Raw genomic sequence first — 16,307 nt, 5'->3', positions numbered from 1 at the left:
TAGATTATATATTTCATATATAGTATATGTGTATTCTCTATTATAATGTACTACATATAAAATACACGTATGTTAAGTATATATTTTATATTTATAAATATTTTACATGTGGTAATATTGAACTAAGTAGAAAAGTCATTAACTGGTCAAAATATTTTAAAGTCTGTGTGGTTATCCAGTTAAGTGTAAATAAATACAGAGATAATACCAAGGAGAATAAAACCTCTTCTACTTATACCAAAGCAATTGAGATGTATTATCTAAGCAGTGACATACTGTGCAAAGGACATCAGATTACCTATATTTAGCTACAAATCTTTAATAGGTGTCAAAGAAACTACCTCTACAATAATAAGGCAAAAAGTCAAAACCTACTTTAGAAATTAAATTTGAGACTGCCAAAGCAAGTTCATTAAAATTAAAATATTACATAATATTAAAAATATTTACAACAAAAAAAAAAGCATGGAAGATTAATAATTTCTTCCTGGAACTCTAATAAGAACAGACAAGACTTATGTTTCCTCCTTTAAATTACAGAAATTACAACTGCAACACCAGTGACAACTGTATGTGTGAAAAATGTCTGTGTGTGGTCAGAATGGTATGATTCCACTCAGCCTGAAAACAAAGAGGACAGTGGAGATTATGAAACATATCAAAATCTCAAGGATAAAGGATACAGTGTGTGTACAAACCCAAGCGATGTTCAATGCAGAGCCAAAGAATACCCAGATACTGAAATTACCAACCTTAACCAAACAATAGAGTGTAGTCAAAGCAGAGGATTAATATGCAATAACCAGGACCAAGAATCCAAGCAGTGCTATAATTATGAAATCAGAATATCCTGCTGCAGATACATACCATGTTCAGAAGCACAAACTACAACACCCACAACCACAAGAGTATTCACAACTACTGCTGTAGAATCAACACCATTTACAGTACAGACAACAATAATACCAACCACACAAAAACAAGAAAGTGAAGTAACTACAACACCAATGAGAGAACGAGAAAGAACGACTCAGAGCGAAACATCAGTAACATCAACGACAACCCAAGTGTCAACAACAGGATACCAAATCACAACTATGACAGCAGGAACCTCCACTGTGGTAACCCAAGCTCCATCATCACCCAATACTATCTCCACTCTCCCAGGATCAACACTACAAACAACACCTGGCACCACGATAATCTCCAGTACTACTGCCCTGCCAACACAAGGCACAACTATCACTACACCTGGACCAACAGTACCAACCCAAGGTACCACCAGTGCCAGCACCACCACAACCACCAGGGAAAGGAGCACTCTATCTACAGAAGGAACTCTTCCAACAGTATTATCCACTGTTCCTATTCAAACAACATCAACAATTGCTGCCTCCACCCCTGAAATAAAAATAAGAACCACAACAGGCACCACGGCTGGCCCCAGCACCACGGGCTCAGCCAGAGAGGAAACAACCATCATTGCTACCACCACCAGCACCTCTCCCCCTCAGACTGAAGGTACAACCATCATCATCCCAACAACAACAAGAGTGCCCACGCCAGCCACAAGCACTGCCAGCACCTCCAGGACTACCGAGAGAAGTACCACAAGAGCCTCTGCCACCTCTGCTCCAGGAGAAACCTCCACTGTAGAAACCCAGGCTCCAACATCTCCCACAACACCCTCTGAAGTTAAACTAAGAACCACCACAGGCACCACAGCTGGCCCCAGCACAACCACCACCACCACCCCACCCACAACAACAGGGCCCACGCCAGCCACCACCACAATCCGCGTCTCCAATAGCACAGACAACTGCATTGTGGAGCGCTGTGCTTGGACCCAGTGGTTTAATGTGGACTCCCCTACTCCAGGCAGCGAAAATGGAGATTCAGAGACATTTGAAAACATCAGAGCTGCTGGGTATGAGTTGTGTGACAAGCCACGAGACATCAAGTGCCGAGCTAAAGACTATCCTGACACAATTGTGAAAATAATGGAACAGAAATTTGACTGCAGCCTTGACAGGGGACTTGTGTGCAGAAATAAGGACCAGACTCTCAAGTATCCCACGTGCTTTGACTATGAGGTCTCAGTGCTGTGCTGTGAACGAAAACACTGCCAGACAACAGTACCAACCCCAGCAACCACTGTAGGCATCTCCACAACATACTTCCCAGCAGAAACCACCACAATAGCAACACGACCTGCAGCAACACCAAGTGCTGTCCCCACACTTTCACAGCAAGTAATAACAACCACCGTAGGAACAACAAGTACCCTCTCACCACAAGGAACCACCATCGTCACCCCAATATACACAGAGCCAATGAAACTAAAAACCACAACAGGAAGCACAGCTGGCCCCAGCACCTCAGGCTCAGCCAGAGAGGAAACAACCATCATTGCTACCACCACCAGCACCTCTCCCCCTCAGACTGAAGGCACAACCATCATCATCCCAACAACAACAAGAGTGCCCACCCCTGCCACAAGCACTGCCAGCACCTCCAGGATTACCGAGAGAAGTACCACAAGAGCCTCTGCCACCTCTGCTCCCGGTGAAACCTCCACTGTGGCAACCCAGGCTCCAACATCTCCCACAACATCCTCTGAAGTTAAAATAAGAACCACAACACCATCTGAAGTTAAAATAAAAACCACAACAGTAGCCACCGCTGGCCCCAGCACCACGGGCTCAGCCGGAGAGCAAACAACCATCATTGCTACCACCACCAGCACCTCTCCCCCTCAGACCGAAGGTACAACCATCATCATCCCAACAACAACAAGAGTGCCCACGCCAGCCACAAGCACTGCCAGCACCTCCACAACCACCTGGGAAAGCAGCACTCTATCTAGAGAAAAAACTCTTCCAACAGTATTATCCACTGTTGCTATTCAAACAACATCAACAATTGCTGCCTCCACCCCTGAAATAAAATTAAAAACCACCACTGGCACCACGGCTGCCCCCAGCACCACGGCTTCAGCTACCACCACCAGCACCTCTCCCCCTCAGACTGAAGGTACAACCATCATCATCCCAACAACAACAAGAGTGCCCACGCCAGCCACAAGCACTGCCAGCACCTCCAGGACTACCGAGAGAAGTACCACAAGAGCCTCTGCCACCTCTGCTCCAGGAGAAACTTCCACTGTGACAACCCAGGCTACAACACTTCTCACAACACCCTCTGAAGTTAAAATAAGAACCACAACAGGAAGCACAGCTGGCCCCAGCACCACTGGCTCAGCTAGAGAGGAAACAACCATCACCTCTACCACCACCAGCACCTCTCCCCCTCAGACTGAAGGCACAACCGCCATAATCCCACCCACAACAACAGTACCTACCCCTGCCACCAGCACTACCAGCACCTCCAGGATCACTGCAGGAAGTACCACAAGAGCCTCTGCTACCTCTGCTCCCAGAGAAACTTCTGCTCTGGTGACCCAGACTACAACACCTCTCACAACATCATCCAGAGTTAAAATAAGAACCACAACAGGAAGCACAGCTGGCCCCAGCACCACAGGCTCAGCCAGAGAGGAAACAACCATCATTGCTACCACCACCAGCACCTCTCCCCCTCAGACTGAAGGTACAACCATCATCATCCCAACAACAACAAGAGTGCCCACGCCAGCCACAAGCACTGCCAGCACCTCCAGGACTACCGAGAGAAGTACCACAAGAGCCTCTGCCACCTCTGCTCCAGGAGAAACCTCCACTGTGGAAACACAGGCTCCAACATCTTCGACAACACCCTCTGAAGTTAAACTAAGAACCACCACAGTAACCACAGCTGGACCCAGCACCACGGGCTCAGCCGGAGAGGAAACAACCATCATTGCTACCACCACCAGCACCTCTCCCCCTCAGACTGAAGGTACAACCATCATCATCCCAACAACAACAAGAGTGCCCACGCCAGCCACAAGCACTGCCAGCACCTCCAGGACTACCGAGAGAAGTACCACAAGCACCTCTGCCACCTCTGCTCCAGGAGAAACCACCACTGTGACAACCCAGGCTACAACACTTCTCACAACACCCTCTGAAGTTAAAATAAGAACCACAACAGGAAGCATAGCTGGCCCCAGCACCACAGCCTCAGCTAGAGAGGAAACAACCATCATCTCTACCACCACCAGCACCTCTCCCCGTCAGACTGAAGGCACAACCGCCATAATCCCACCCACAACAACAGTACCTACCCCTGCCACCAGCACTGCCAGCACCTCCAGGATCACTGCAGGAAGTACCACAAGAACCTCTGCCACCTCTGCTCCCGGAGAAACTTCCACTGTGGTGACCCAGACTACAACACCTCTCACAACATCATCCAGAGTTAAAATAAGAACCACAACAGGAAGCACAGCTGGCCCCAGCACCACGGGCTCAGCCAGAGAGGAAACAACCATCATTGCTACCACCACCAGCACCTCTCCCCCTCAGACTGAAGGTACAACCATCATCATCCCAACAACAACAAGAGTGCCCACACCAGCCACAAGCACTGCCAGCATCTCCAGGACTACCGAGAGAAGTACCACAAGAGCCTCTGCCACCTCTGCTCCAGGAGAAACCTCCACTCTGGCGACCCAGGCTACAACACCTCTCACAACACCCTCTGAAGTTAAAATAAGAACCACAACAGGAAGCACAGCTGGCCCCAGCACCACTGGCTCAGCCGGAGAGGAAACAACCATCATCTCTACCACCACCAGCACCTCTCCCCCTCAGACTGAAGGCACAACCGCCATCATCCCACCCACAACAACAGTACCTACCCCTGCCACAAGCACTACCAGCACCTCCAGGAGCACTGCAGGAAGCACCACAAGAGCCTCTGCTACCTCTGCTGCCAGAGAAACTTCTGCTCTGGTGACCCAGACTACAACACCTCTCACAACATCATCCAGAGTTAAAATAAGAACCACAACAGGAAGCACAGCTGGCCCCAGCACCACAGGCTCAGCCAGAGAGGAAACAACCATCACCTCTACCACCACCAGCACCTCTCCCCCTCAGACTGAAGGTACCACCATCATCATCCCAACAACAACAAGAGTGCCCACACCAGCCACAAGCACTGCCAGCACCTCCAGGACTACTGAGAGAAGTACCACAAGAGCCTCTGCCACCTCTGCTCCCGGTGAAACCTCCACTGTGGCAACCCAGGCTCCAACATCTCCCACAACATCCTCTGAAGTTAAACTAAGAACCACAACACCATCTGAAGTTAAAATAAGGACCACCACAGTAACCACAGCTGGACCCAGCACCACAGGCTCAGCCGGAGAGGAAACAACCATCATCTCTACCACCACCAGCACCTCTCCCCCTCAGACTGAAGGCACAACCGCCATCATCCCACCCACAACAACAGTACCTACCCCTGCCACCAGCACTGCCAGCACCTCCAGGATCACTGCAGGAAGTACCACAAGAACCTCTGCCACCTCTGCTCCCAGAGAAACTTCCACTGTGGCAACCCAGACTACAACACCTCTCACAACATCATCTAGAGTTAAACTAAGGACCACCACAGTAACCACAGCTGGCCCCAGCACCACGGGCTCAGCCAGAGAGGAAACAACCATCATTGCTACCACCACCAGCACCTCTCCCCCTCAGACTGAAGGTACAACCATCATCATCCCAACAACAACAAGAGTGCCCACGCCAGCCACAAGCACTGCCAGCACCTCCAGGACTACCGAGAGAAGTACCACAAGAGCCTCTGCCACCTCTGCTCCAGGAGAAACCTCCACTGTAGAAACCCAGGCTCCAACATCTCCCACAACACCCTCTGAAGTTAAACTAAGAACCACCACAGGCACCACAGCTGGCCCCAGCACAACCACCACCACCACCCCACCCACAACAACAGGGCCCACGCCAGCCACCACCACAATCCGCATCTCCAATAGCACAGACAACTGCATTGTGGAGCGCTGTGCTTGGACCCAGTGGTTTAATGTGGACTCCCCTACTCCAGGCAGCGAAAATGGAGATTCAGAGACATTTGAACACATCAGAGCTGCTGGGTATGAGTTGTGTGACAAGCCACGAGACATCAAGTGCCGAGCTAAAGACTATCCTGACACAATTGTGAAAATAATGGAACAGAAATTTGACTGCAGCCTTGACAGGGGACTTGTGTGCAGAAATAAGGACCAGACTCTCAAGTACCCCACGTGCTTTGACTATGAGGTCTCAGTGCTGTGCTGTGAACGAAAACACTGCCAGACAACAGTACCAACCCCAGCAACCACTGTAGGCATCTCCACAACATACTTCCCAGCAGAAACCACCACAATAGCAACACGACCTGCAGCAACACCAAGTGCTGTCCCCACACTTTCACAGCAAGTAATAACAACCACCGTAGGAACAACAAGTACCCTCTCACCACAAGGAACCACCATCGTCACCCCAATATACACAGAGCCAATGAAACTAAAAACCACAACAGGAAGCACAGCTGGCCCCAGCACCTCAGGCTCAGCCAGAGAGGAAACAACCATCATTGCTACCACCACCAGCACCTCTCCCCCTCAGACTGAAGGCACAACCATCATCATCCCAACAACAACAAGAGTGCCCACGCCAGCCACAAGCACTGCCAGCACCTCCAGGATTACCGAGAGAAGTACCACAAGAGCCTCTGCCACCTCTGCTCCCGGTGAAACCTCCACTGTGGCAACCCAGGCTCCAACATCTCCCACAACATCCTCCGGAGTTAAAATAAGAACCACAACAGGCACCACAGCTGGCCCCAGCACCACAGCCTTAGGTAGAGAGGAAACCACCATCGTCACTACCACCACCAGCCCTGCCTCCACTTCACCTGAAATAAGATTAATTACCACTTCTGGCCCCTCATCTGTGCTCACTACAACTCTTCCTCAGTCTGGAATTACCACAGGTAAATTCTTATAACATTCTTTTCTCCCAGTGCAGAAAATATTGTTATAACAGCTTTCTTCAGCACTACTGTCAGCCCTGGTATGTCATTGTCTACTTTTTAAAATTTTACAATCATCATTTTCTTTAGACCAACATTCATATCTTTGTGTTTTGTGGCTTCTTTCCCTACACCAGTTTGTTATTATATGAATCCATGACCATTTATATTCCTTAAAACACATAAACCAATTTTTAATCAATCTCCCCCTTTGTTACTAGTATTTATATTTGTCAGCTTGGTTAACTTCATAGTATTAATTCTTACTTAAATGAGGAAAGTTGAAACTTTTCAAAACGTTAGAGGTAAATCTTGTCAGATTTGCCAAAGGCCAGATGTTATTCAATGTGCAATGAAAAAGTTTCCATAATCTCCACTTATGAATAGCTCAAATATTTGAATGCAGGAAACATGTGCACTTGATTTGCCAGAATGTTGAATAGACCTCTTGAAGGTGTTAAAATTATTAGATCAAAATCCTGTACCTGCAAACTAAATTATTACTTGTACTCCACTGTAGCTTCAACTGGTACATCACAATCAAGCCATGTTACAACAAGCACTCCTTCAACCTTCAGTTCTTCCACCAGCACATCCATTACATCCAGCAAAATACCTCCATGCTTTTGTCATGTGTTTGAAACTTTATTTTCTCCTGGTAAGTATCTTATTTTATGATTATAAAAGATTTAATAAGCAATATAAACCCCTAAGACTCTATTCAATTAAAGATAACCACTCAAAGTCATCTAAACGTAGAACGTTTTATACATGAATACACTTCATATTTTCACAATATTTTCTTGGTTTTTCTCCCTATGTATCTTCATTCTTGTAATTTCTTTTCCAATTTTCATCTGCAGGGGAAGTGGTATACAACAGAACAGATAGAGCTGGCTGTAATTTTTATGCACTTTGCAGCAAGGAATGTGAGATTGAGCCCTTCTACGGGCCATGTCATCTGACAACTCCTGCTCCTTCAGTCGCCTCCTCAACTACATCACAAGCTGCCTCACCAACCACAGCAACAACCACCACAATTTCAGTAGAAAGAAACTGCACTGATGTCAATCCTGCACGAAAGGTGGTTCCCCTCCCTACTTTATATTACACCACTGTTGCAAAACCAGACCAATTTCTGTCCTTTAACAGCCAATTCAAATCAACCTTTATGTATCTCAATAATAAAGTTGGTCATGTAACAAATGACCTGACAGCACACAATTATTTAACCTGGAATTACCAGACTTTTAAGTAATCTCTTGGTAGAAAAGCTCACTAAGACCATGGCAGAGATTTTTGGTTTTAATAAAAGTAATTTAAATTTCATAGACATAAGTAGACAAGCCATGAAATGTAAAATACCATTCTTTTTATGCAGAAGAAAATTCTGTGGTTATTCTTAGCATACCTGTTCTTAAATAATGTACTAAAACAACTACAACCTGAATTTCCTACTAATTTTGAGAATATATCTTAAGTTAAAACTGAACAACTAGGATAAAGGAGCATTTAAGAATAAATAATTTAAATATTTTCAGCCTGGAGAGGAGTGGATAGATGAATGCCAGAAATGTGTCTGTGATTCCCTCACTGCTACTGCACAATGCCAGCCACTCCCATGCCAAACAGCTCAGCAAACAACTTGTGACCTAGGATTTGTTTCCATGGCTGTAATACCACAAAAAGACCCATGTTGTCCTGAATTTGAATGCAGTAAGTATTAAAAATACATGCATAAATATCACTCCAGGCAATTACATTTGCACTTCTGTTAATATCTAAGAAGGTTCTTAATGTATCACAATAACAGCAAAATATTTCTTAAATTTTTCTGTCTCAGTGAACACACAACAATTTTTGGCTAAATATGCATTGAAGCTTTGTTTAAAAAAATGTAATTTTCATTTAATTTTAATAAGAGAATGGGTGGGAGAGCAGAATAGTATTTTGAACATTCACTGGTCTATGTAGCTCAACTGTCTTTGTACCTGTAATTATAAATGTTATCCATGCATTTTTTTCATCTTATTAATGGAACATTGGAGCACATTAACATTAGTCTAAATGCAACTAAACTAAGATGCATAAACACAAGAATAAGTCACTAAATAGCTTAACAGTTAACTAGAAGACCAAGTAACAGGAAGCAATAGTACAAAGTGAATTGTAATCAGCAACTGAATTGACAGTGTATGAAAAATAATAATTATACTTACACTCTTGCCAGATGCTCATGAAAATAAACTAATATAACTAGGATTTTTTTATTTTTAAACATACACTTTTATATACACATATTTTATGTACATATACTTATGCAAAAGACTTAAAAGAAAAAAGTACCCATAAATTAAGCCTGAAAAAGTAAAGTCAAAACAAAGGAACGGGCAAGTTTAAGCCGTTCTGTGAAAGACATAGATGGGTTCTGCCATGTTGTCAGATTTACATTATATGGGAATACCTTTAGTAGGAATACCTTAGCAGGAATACCTTTTTCCACAGTGTCAATCTTCCATACAAGCCATGTTCTGAAAGGTCATAAAGAATCAATAACTGAAGCATCTTTGTTTATCATGGAGGCTGAGGGTTCCCGGAGGAAACAACTAATTTAATTTGAATTGAACCAGATATTGAAAGGGCAAAAAAGGGATTTTTCAGGCATAGCTCAAGTTTGAAGCCATTCCTCTCCACCTCTTCCAGCTGATTTTAATGATGAAACTTTACTTAAACATTCAGCTACCCTATATATGAAGTCTAAGCACATAGGGGGATTGAATTCAAGTTTTCCGTACTCTCTGTGCTACTAACAAAACCTGGTAACATCTTGACTTCTCAGGAAGACTCACAATTTGAGTTATTCTGGAATTAATTTTTTGTTTTGTTTTTTAGAACCAATACCTGATGTCTGCGTGATTAATGGAACATTGTACACGGTAAGAATGATATGGCAGTATATTGCTGGAAGTGAAAAGTACATCCTTTCTACCAAAATAAGTCTTTGAGAAAGTTCTTTTCCCAGTACATGTTTTTGGGAGTTTTTCTCTCTAGCCTTTAATTGGAAGTTGTTTGGGTATTTAGAGTCAAAATCAAATTTGTCACAGAAGTCTTCCTCATCGAGTAGTATTAAAAGAAGAGTGTACCATTTTTAGTGATGTACTTTCTTTTTAAGCTTCTTCTCACTGTAATGAATGACTTTGCCAGACAATCTGATGAATAGCCCAAACTCAATTGCTCTTTGAAATAAGCCCAGAAAACCTTAAAAAACCAAAGCTAACATTTTTGATTTGATACCTAAACCCTTTTGCTAAAATTGGTACTTAGGTCATTAACTCATAATTTAAATATTAGCACTGGAGTCTTTGGGGATACACTTCAGAAAGACTAAAATCCATATGTAAATTTAGATCTCTACTTAGATATCTGCATATGTAAAGGCCTATTTTAGTCCCTGCTTTTAAATTATAATTGTTTTACAACCACTGAAGATAACTGATAGAGGAAAAATATTCTTAAATGGAGCATTGAAAAGCTGGTAAAATAATTTGACATACAGACCAATCTTAATTTAATGTAATAATTTACTGCTCCCTTTTACATTGCTTCATTTAGTTTCCTCTTAATATGAGCTTTCCTGCAAGGCATGAAGCCAAAAAATCTCTATGTTCAAAAAATTTGAGAACTGTCATACTTGCATACCTCAATGGTTCTCAGCAATGCTTTCAACTCTGCCGTTATATTACACAGAAACTGTTGGCATTTGAATGTTTTTTGGGATTTTTTTCTGTCTTGCAGATTGGAAAGTCAGTAGTAATCGATTCATGTAAGAAGTGTACCTGCAGTTCTGAGAAGGATCCAGAGACTAATGCAAACATTATGCATTGTGAAACAGTTCAGTGTGAGACATCTTGCCCACTGGTGAGTTCTCTAGTTTCTCTAGGTTCTCTAGGCTGCCCAGTCAGCTAGACTAGAATTCTCCATCACCAGTTCAACATACTTTCTCCTTCATCTCTTTCTGAGTAGGGTTACCAATACATGATTGAGGAAGGAGAGTGCTGTGGGAAGTGTATTGAAGTAGCTTGCAAAGTCAAACTCAGTAACAACACTGTTCATGTCCTCAATGTAAGTATTCTTTTCATTTTCAGATCTGTTAGCCCATACAAGTTAGAACAGCTAAGAGTCAACTCATGTCCCTTACTGGTAAAAATAAAATACTGAAATTACTTTGAAAAACAATGTATCAGCTTTCTGAGTTCAACAATATTTGGTATGAAATTCTTGATTTTTGTGGCTAATGGAGCAATGGTTTCTAATTTATGGTCTAAGTGTTCAGAGCCAGGATTTAAACTTTCAAACTAGCTACAGTTTGTAGAATTTCATTTTTGCCAGTTGAAAGAAGTTCAGAAGCATCTGAGAATCTTTGAGGACTGAGAACTTAATTAGCTCAGACATACTTGATCACAATGAAAAAAAACAAAAACTTTTGCTTTTATTATATAATCTTAGGTTAATGAGATCCTGCCACTCGATCAGTGCAGCCACTACAAATGTGAAAAAATTGAAGATCAGTTTGTTGCAGTCCAAACGAAAAGAGTATGCCCTGAGCATGACCCCGGAGAGTGTGATCCTGTAAGTTTTTATCAGTCTTTCATTGACTCAATTCAGTTTAAGTGAACAAGGAGGCACAAGGAAGAATACAACAAATCACTTCCACTGAAGTTGCAGGAATGTCTTAAGAATGAAACTAGGCTTGCTCTATGATTAATAATAAGAAAAGCATAGTATTTTCTTATGAGGCTACAAGTATTGAAGACTCCTGTGGTGAGGACAGTAAGTCATCCATTGTTTCATTCAGGGTTCATCCCAGAGAAGCCTTCTGCCCAGTATCAGTAGTGCTAACTAATATATTTATTCATGATTGTCAACCATGTACTAATACAAATCCTCCTTCTTTTACAAAGGACGAAACAGAGATTACATCTGATGGCTGCTGCAAAATATGTAAACGTAAGTAATGCTGTGTTTATGTGTTCTGCCTGAAGAGCACTCTGTTCAACCTGTAACTGTCTTTGAGTGGATGGAAAGATTCTTCACTCACCCTAAATAGACATAGTCTATTTAAGAAGATCCTGTGTTTCACTGTTTATTCAAAAGAAAAATGCAGGTTTTTTTCCTGATACTGAATACCACAAGTCAAACCAGCAATACTTAAGCCTCTGCATTATCTTCCAAAGGCACTTTACAGCTGAAATCAAAGAATAATCTGACAACTCCATATACATTACACAGAACCCATCCCATCACATACTGCAGATTCTCTGTAATCAGACATCAAGCACTTTGAAACTGGTTTACAATTCCTTTAGTTCAGAACTAGAGAACTGAAGTATATTTTCTCTCCTCCCCCCTTTTTATGAAGCTAAAAGCTGCAAGCCTTACACCAAGGAAACTGTGATCCGCCATGCTGACTGTGAGTCTTCTGGACCTGTTCAGGTCTCATATTGTGAAGGAAGTTGTCCTGGCTCCTCAATGTAAGTTCTAAAAATTCATTTAACATCTCTGTGGCTTCCTTTATCTGGTCTGTCAAGTTAATTTATCACTCAAGGGTACTGAAGGAGCTGCAGAAAGTGCTCACAAAGCTACTTTCAATAATTTGTCAACAATCTAGTTAACTATGGAGATCCCAGATGGCTGCAGGCCAGCAAATGAGATGCTCATCTACAGTAAAGTTTGGAGAGAGGATCCAGGGAAGTACAGGCCTGTCAGCCTGACCTTGGTGCCAGGGAGCAGATTATCTTGAGTGTGATCATGGAGTACATACAGGGTAATAAGGGGATCAGCCAGGATGGGTTTGGGAAAGGCAGCTGCTGCTTGACCAACCTGATCTCCTAGAACAGGGTGACCCACTTAGGGGACGAGGAAAAGGCTGTGGATATTGTCTACCCAGACTTGTATAAAGTTTTTTACAGCACTTCCCACAGCATTCTCCTGGAGAAGCTGGGAGCTCATAGCTTGGACAGGTGAACTGTTCACTGCATAAAAAATTGTTCATGGCCTGGATGGCCAGATCCAGAGGGTGATGTTGAGTGCAGTTACCTCCAGCTGGGGGATGGTCACCAGTGGTGGTTCCTGGGGCTCAGTGTTGCAGCCAGTCCTGTTGTATATCTTTATCAATAATTGTGTGAGGTTCAATAAGGCTTAGTGCTGTGTCCTGCCCTTGGGCCACAACCACCCCAGACAGCTGGGGCAGAGGGGCTGGGAAGCTGCCCAGTGGAAAAGGACCTGGGGATGTTGGTGACAGCAGCTGGACATGAGCCAGCGTGTGCCCAGGTGGCCAAGACGACCAAGAACATCCTGGCCTGGATCAGCAACAGTATGGCCAGCAGGACCAGGACAATGTACTCGGCCATAGTGAGGCCACACCTCGAGTCCTGTGTCCAGTTCTGGGCCTCTCACTGAAAGAAAGACATTGAGGTACTGAAGCATGTCCAGAGAAGGGCAAAAGAGCTGGGGAAGGGTCTGGAGCCCAAGTCTTGAGGAGCAGCTGAGGGAGTTGGAGGTGTTTAACCTGGAGAACAGGAGGCTCAGGGGAAATGTTCACACTCTCTACAACTGCCTGAAAGGAGGATGTAGTGAGCTGGGGGTTGATCTCTTCTCCCAGGTAACAAGTGAAAGGATGAGAGGAAATGGCTTCAAGTTGCACCAGGAAGGGTTTAGATTGGATATTAGGAAATATTTCTTCACTGAAATGGTTGTCAAGCACTGGAACAAGTTGCTGAGGGAAGCAGTTCAGTCATCATCCCTTCAAGTATTTAAAAGATAGGTGTGGCACTTAGAGACACAGTTTGGTGGTGGACGGGTAGTGCTGGGATAATGCTTAGACTCGATGATCTGAAAGGTCTGTTCCAACCTACATGATTCTGTGATTGCAGAACAGCAACAAAGTTAATGTATTTATATGATTCCACTGAATTGAATTGGATTCAATGTAAGCAAGAACAGTTTCACTATATTGAAGACAACGAAAATCACTTTCATAAGTGTGTGTGACAAGGAGGAAAAGAGGATTAAAAAAAAAACCCAAAACCAAGCCAAACACTCACAAAAATCACTGAGGGTTTTTTATTTAAAAACACTGTGTGTTTTTAACCAGACGCATTTTTTTCCCTGGCGGAACACAGGTACTCTCTTGAAGCAAACCAGATGGAACACAAGTGTGGTTGCTGCCAGGAACTCAGCACTCAAACAAGAGATGTGACCCTGACTTGCCAAAATGGAACCAGCATAAATTATACCTATCTCTATGTGGAAAACTGCCAGTGTGTGAATGGTTGCTCTTCAGAAACCACTGCAGCACCTGACTCCCAATTCCAACAATCTAGAAAATATGACTCCCAATTGCAGCAGGCTGTATCACTTGGTTCCCAATGGCAACTCAGCTAAGGATATGATCACTGGCAAAAGAAAGCAGAGACCCTAGAGAAGCTGGAATCATGTCTTCCTGAAAATAAATTGTGCTCCTTCTTTAACATTCCTTTTTCATGACTTACTTGTAAAAATAATTAAAAAAAAGGTCAATTAAATTGCAGTGTTTGGTTGTTTTTTTTTTTTTTTAATGTTACATATTGAAGAATAAAAACAGATGACTGCAAAATCTGTAATACCTCATGTAACTTACAGAAATATGCAAGCACATGCTTTATCACAAAACCTATATTTGAGGTAAAAAAGAATTAAGGAGCCTCTAATAAAGCAAGAAAACATTGCAGCTACATTGCACTTCTTGATCCTAGTGAAAGCATTACTGCATATTCTTTTTATAGACATAATAGTCCTAACACATCTCAAAAACAGGGACAAAGCTGTTTTATTTGATCACTAAAACTTTCAGTACTTTTCAGTTATTGTGACTGTTCAATACCCATCTTCTTTACCTAAATGACAGTGAGTCCAAGGAATGGCATCAGGAAGTTTTCTGACTCAGAGGGGTATATTCTCGACCAGTCTTTGGGAATACAGCCCTCTTCCTGAACTAGGTAAAATTCCTTCACCAATGTCCAAATAGCTCTTCCCACTGGCATAAAAGATGAAAAAATTTGCTCCTCTTATCTGCTCACTTCCACCTCCTCTAGTTTGTTCTTCATGCTGCGTGTACTGTATCTATTTCAAATGTGCTCCAGCATACTCACACATCACAAAGCAGTGTGGAGGATCTTGCTACCATTCCATCGGTCTAACGCTGCTGGGTGGCCACCAGGCTTATGTCCAGCAAGCCTGGGTTTAGCCCTTTTCCTCTTCAATCCACTTTAATGCTCTTTCAACTCTGCACCCTCCTGCAAAGATCTTCTCTCTGTCTGAGACGGGTGTACCCAGCTGTGCCACCAAGCATCGATCCGCTGGTTCTTCTTGTTTCTTCCCTCACCATTCCCTACAACTGGAAGGGTAAAGAAGAACACTACTCATGCTCCTGATCCCATAGTAACCAGGTGTCCCAAGGCCCCAAAACCTCTTCTGATCGTCCTTGGCCTTCATATTGCAAACTTCATAATTGCCTACATGAGAAAGCAATAATGGGCAATAATCCAAGGGCTGTACCAGAGCTGAAAGTTTCCTCATCTCCTCTGTAACCCAGCCCCCAGGGAAGCAGATGACTTCCCTATGAAATGGGGCTTGCCAGGAAATTGGACCTTCTGTTCCCCTCACTGGAGGGTTTCCTGTGCCAACACCTCATCTTTCTTTCTTTCTGGAAGCAGTTTCAGCACAGTGCATAGGGGAACTTCACCTTAGTGAGTCTTCCTACAGAGATGAACCATCATCCTCATCATTTGATTTCCCCTTGCAGAGCCTTGTATGTATTAAACATGGGCACCTGGGAAAGTGGGGTAGTCACAGAGGAATATCCTGGCCATACCAGGCAGGAATTTGTAACCATTACCCCCTTTTGTAACTACTTAAAGAATAATTTTTAAAAAAGCTTTAAGCATTTTAAATCAACTTAATACTCCACATTAAACTGATGACTATTACAGAGGTAACAAATTTAAACCAGAAAAACATTGTCCTGTGAGTGTTAAGTGCCTGGTAATCCATAGAGAAACATGGACCGCAGAGACATGGAAAGTGTAATTCACTGGAGTTATTTTATAATTGGAGATAATTTTAAATAAATTTAATTATCCTTCATTCTCTTTCAATGGTAAATACATTAAACTTATAAAAATCCTCCATTTTTTGTACACTGAAATGTTTTAAAACATGTTCTAAGTGAACTCTTTGAATACTTCAAACAGTAGTACTTTTATAATTCTCTCATCCATGGAAACACA

General features: G+C 43.1%; 1 protein-coding gene across 1 annotated transcript in view; it reads left to right on the top strand.

The window, feature by feature from the left end:
- LOC136558207 (mucin-5AC-like) overlaps positions 1–13,440 on the top strand; it is a 35,858-nt gene extending 22,418 nt beyond the window's left edge. Inside the window, exons 31-36 of the mRNA XM_066552528.1 lie at positions 557–6,942; positions 9,874–9,917; positions 10,777–10,899; positions 11,005–11,103; positions 11,488–11,610; positions 13,219–13,440. Coding sequence (XP_066408625.1) covers positions 557–6,942; positions 9,874–9,917; positions 10,777–10,899; positions 11,005–11,103; positions 11,488–11,610; positions 13,219–13,440 — 6,997 coding nt within the window. The remainder of the gene's footprint in view (positions 1–556; positions 6,943–9,873; positions 9,918–10,776; positions 10,900–11,004; positions 11,104–11,487; positions 11,611–13,218) is intronic.
- The last annotated feature ends 2,867 nt before the right edge of the window (positions 13,441–16,307 follow it).

The sequence above is a fragment of the Molothrus aeneus genome, chromosome 6 (assembly GCF_037042795.1).
Source record: "Molothrus aeneus isolate 106 chromosome 6, BPBGC_Maene_1.0, whole genome shotgun sequence".
NCBI classification, from domain to species: domain Eukaryota; kingdom Metazoa; phylum Chordata; class Aves; order Passeriformes; family Icteridae; genus Molothrus; species Molothrus aeneus.
Note: the sequence above shows the minus strand (reverse complement) of the source record. Positions and strands in the feature narration are given on the sequence as shown.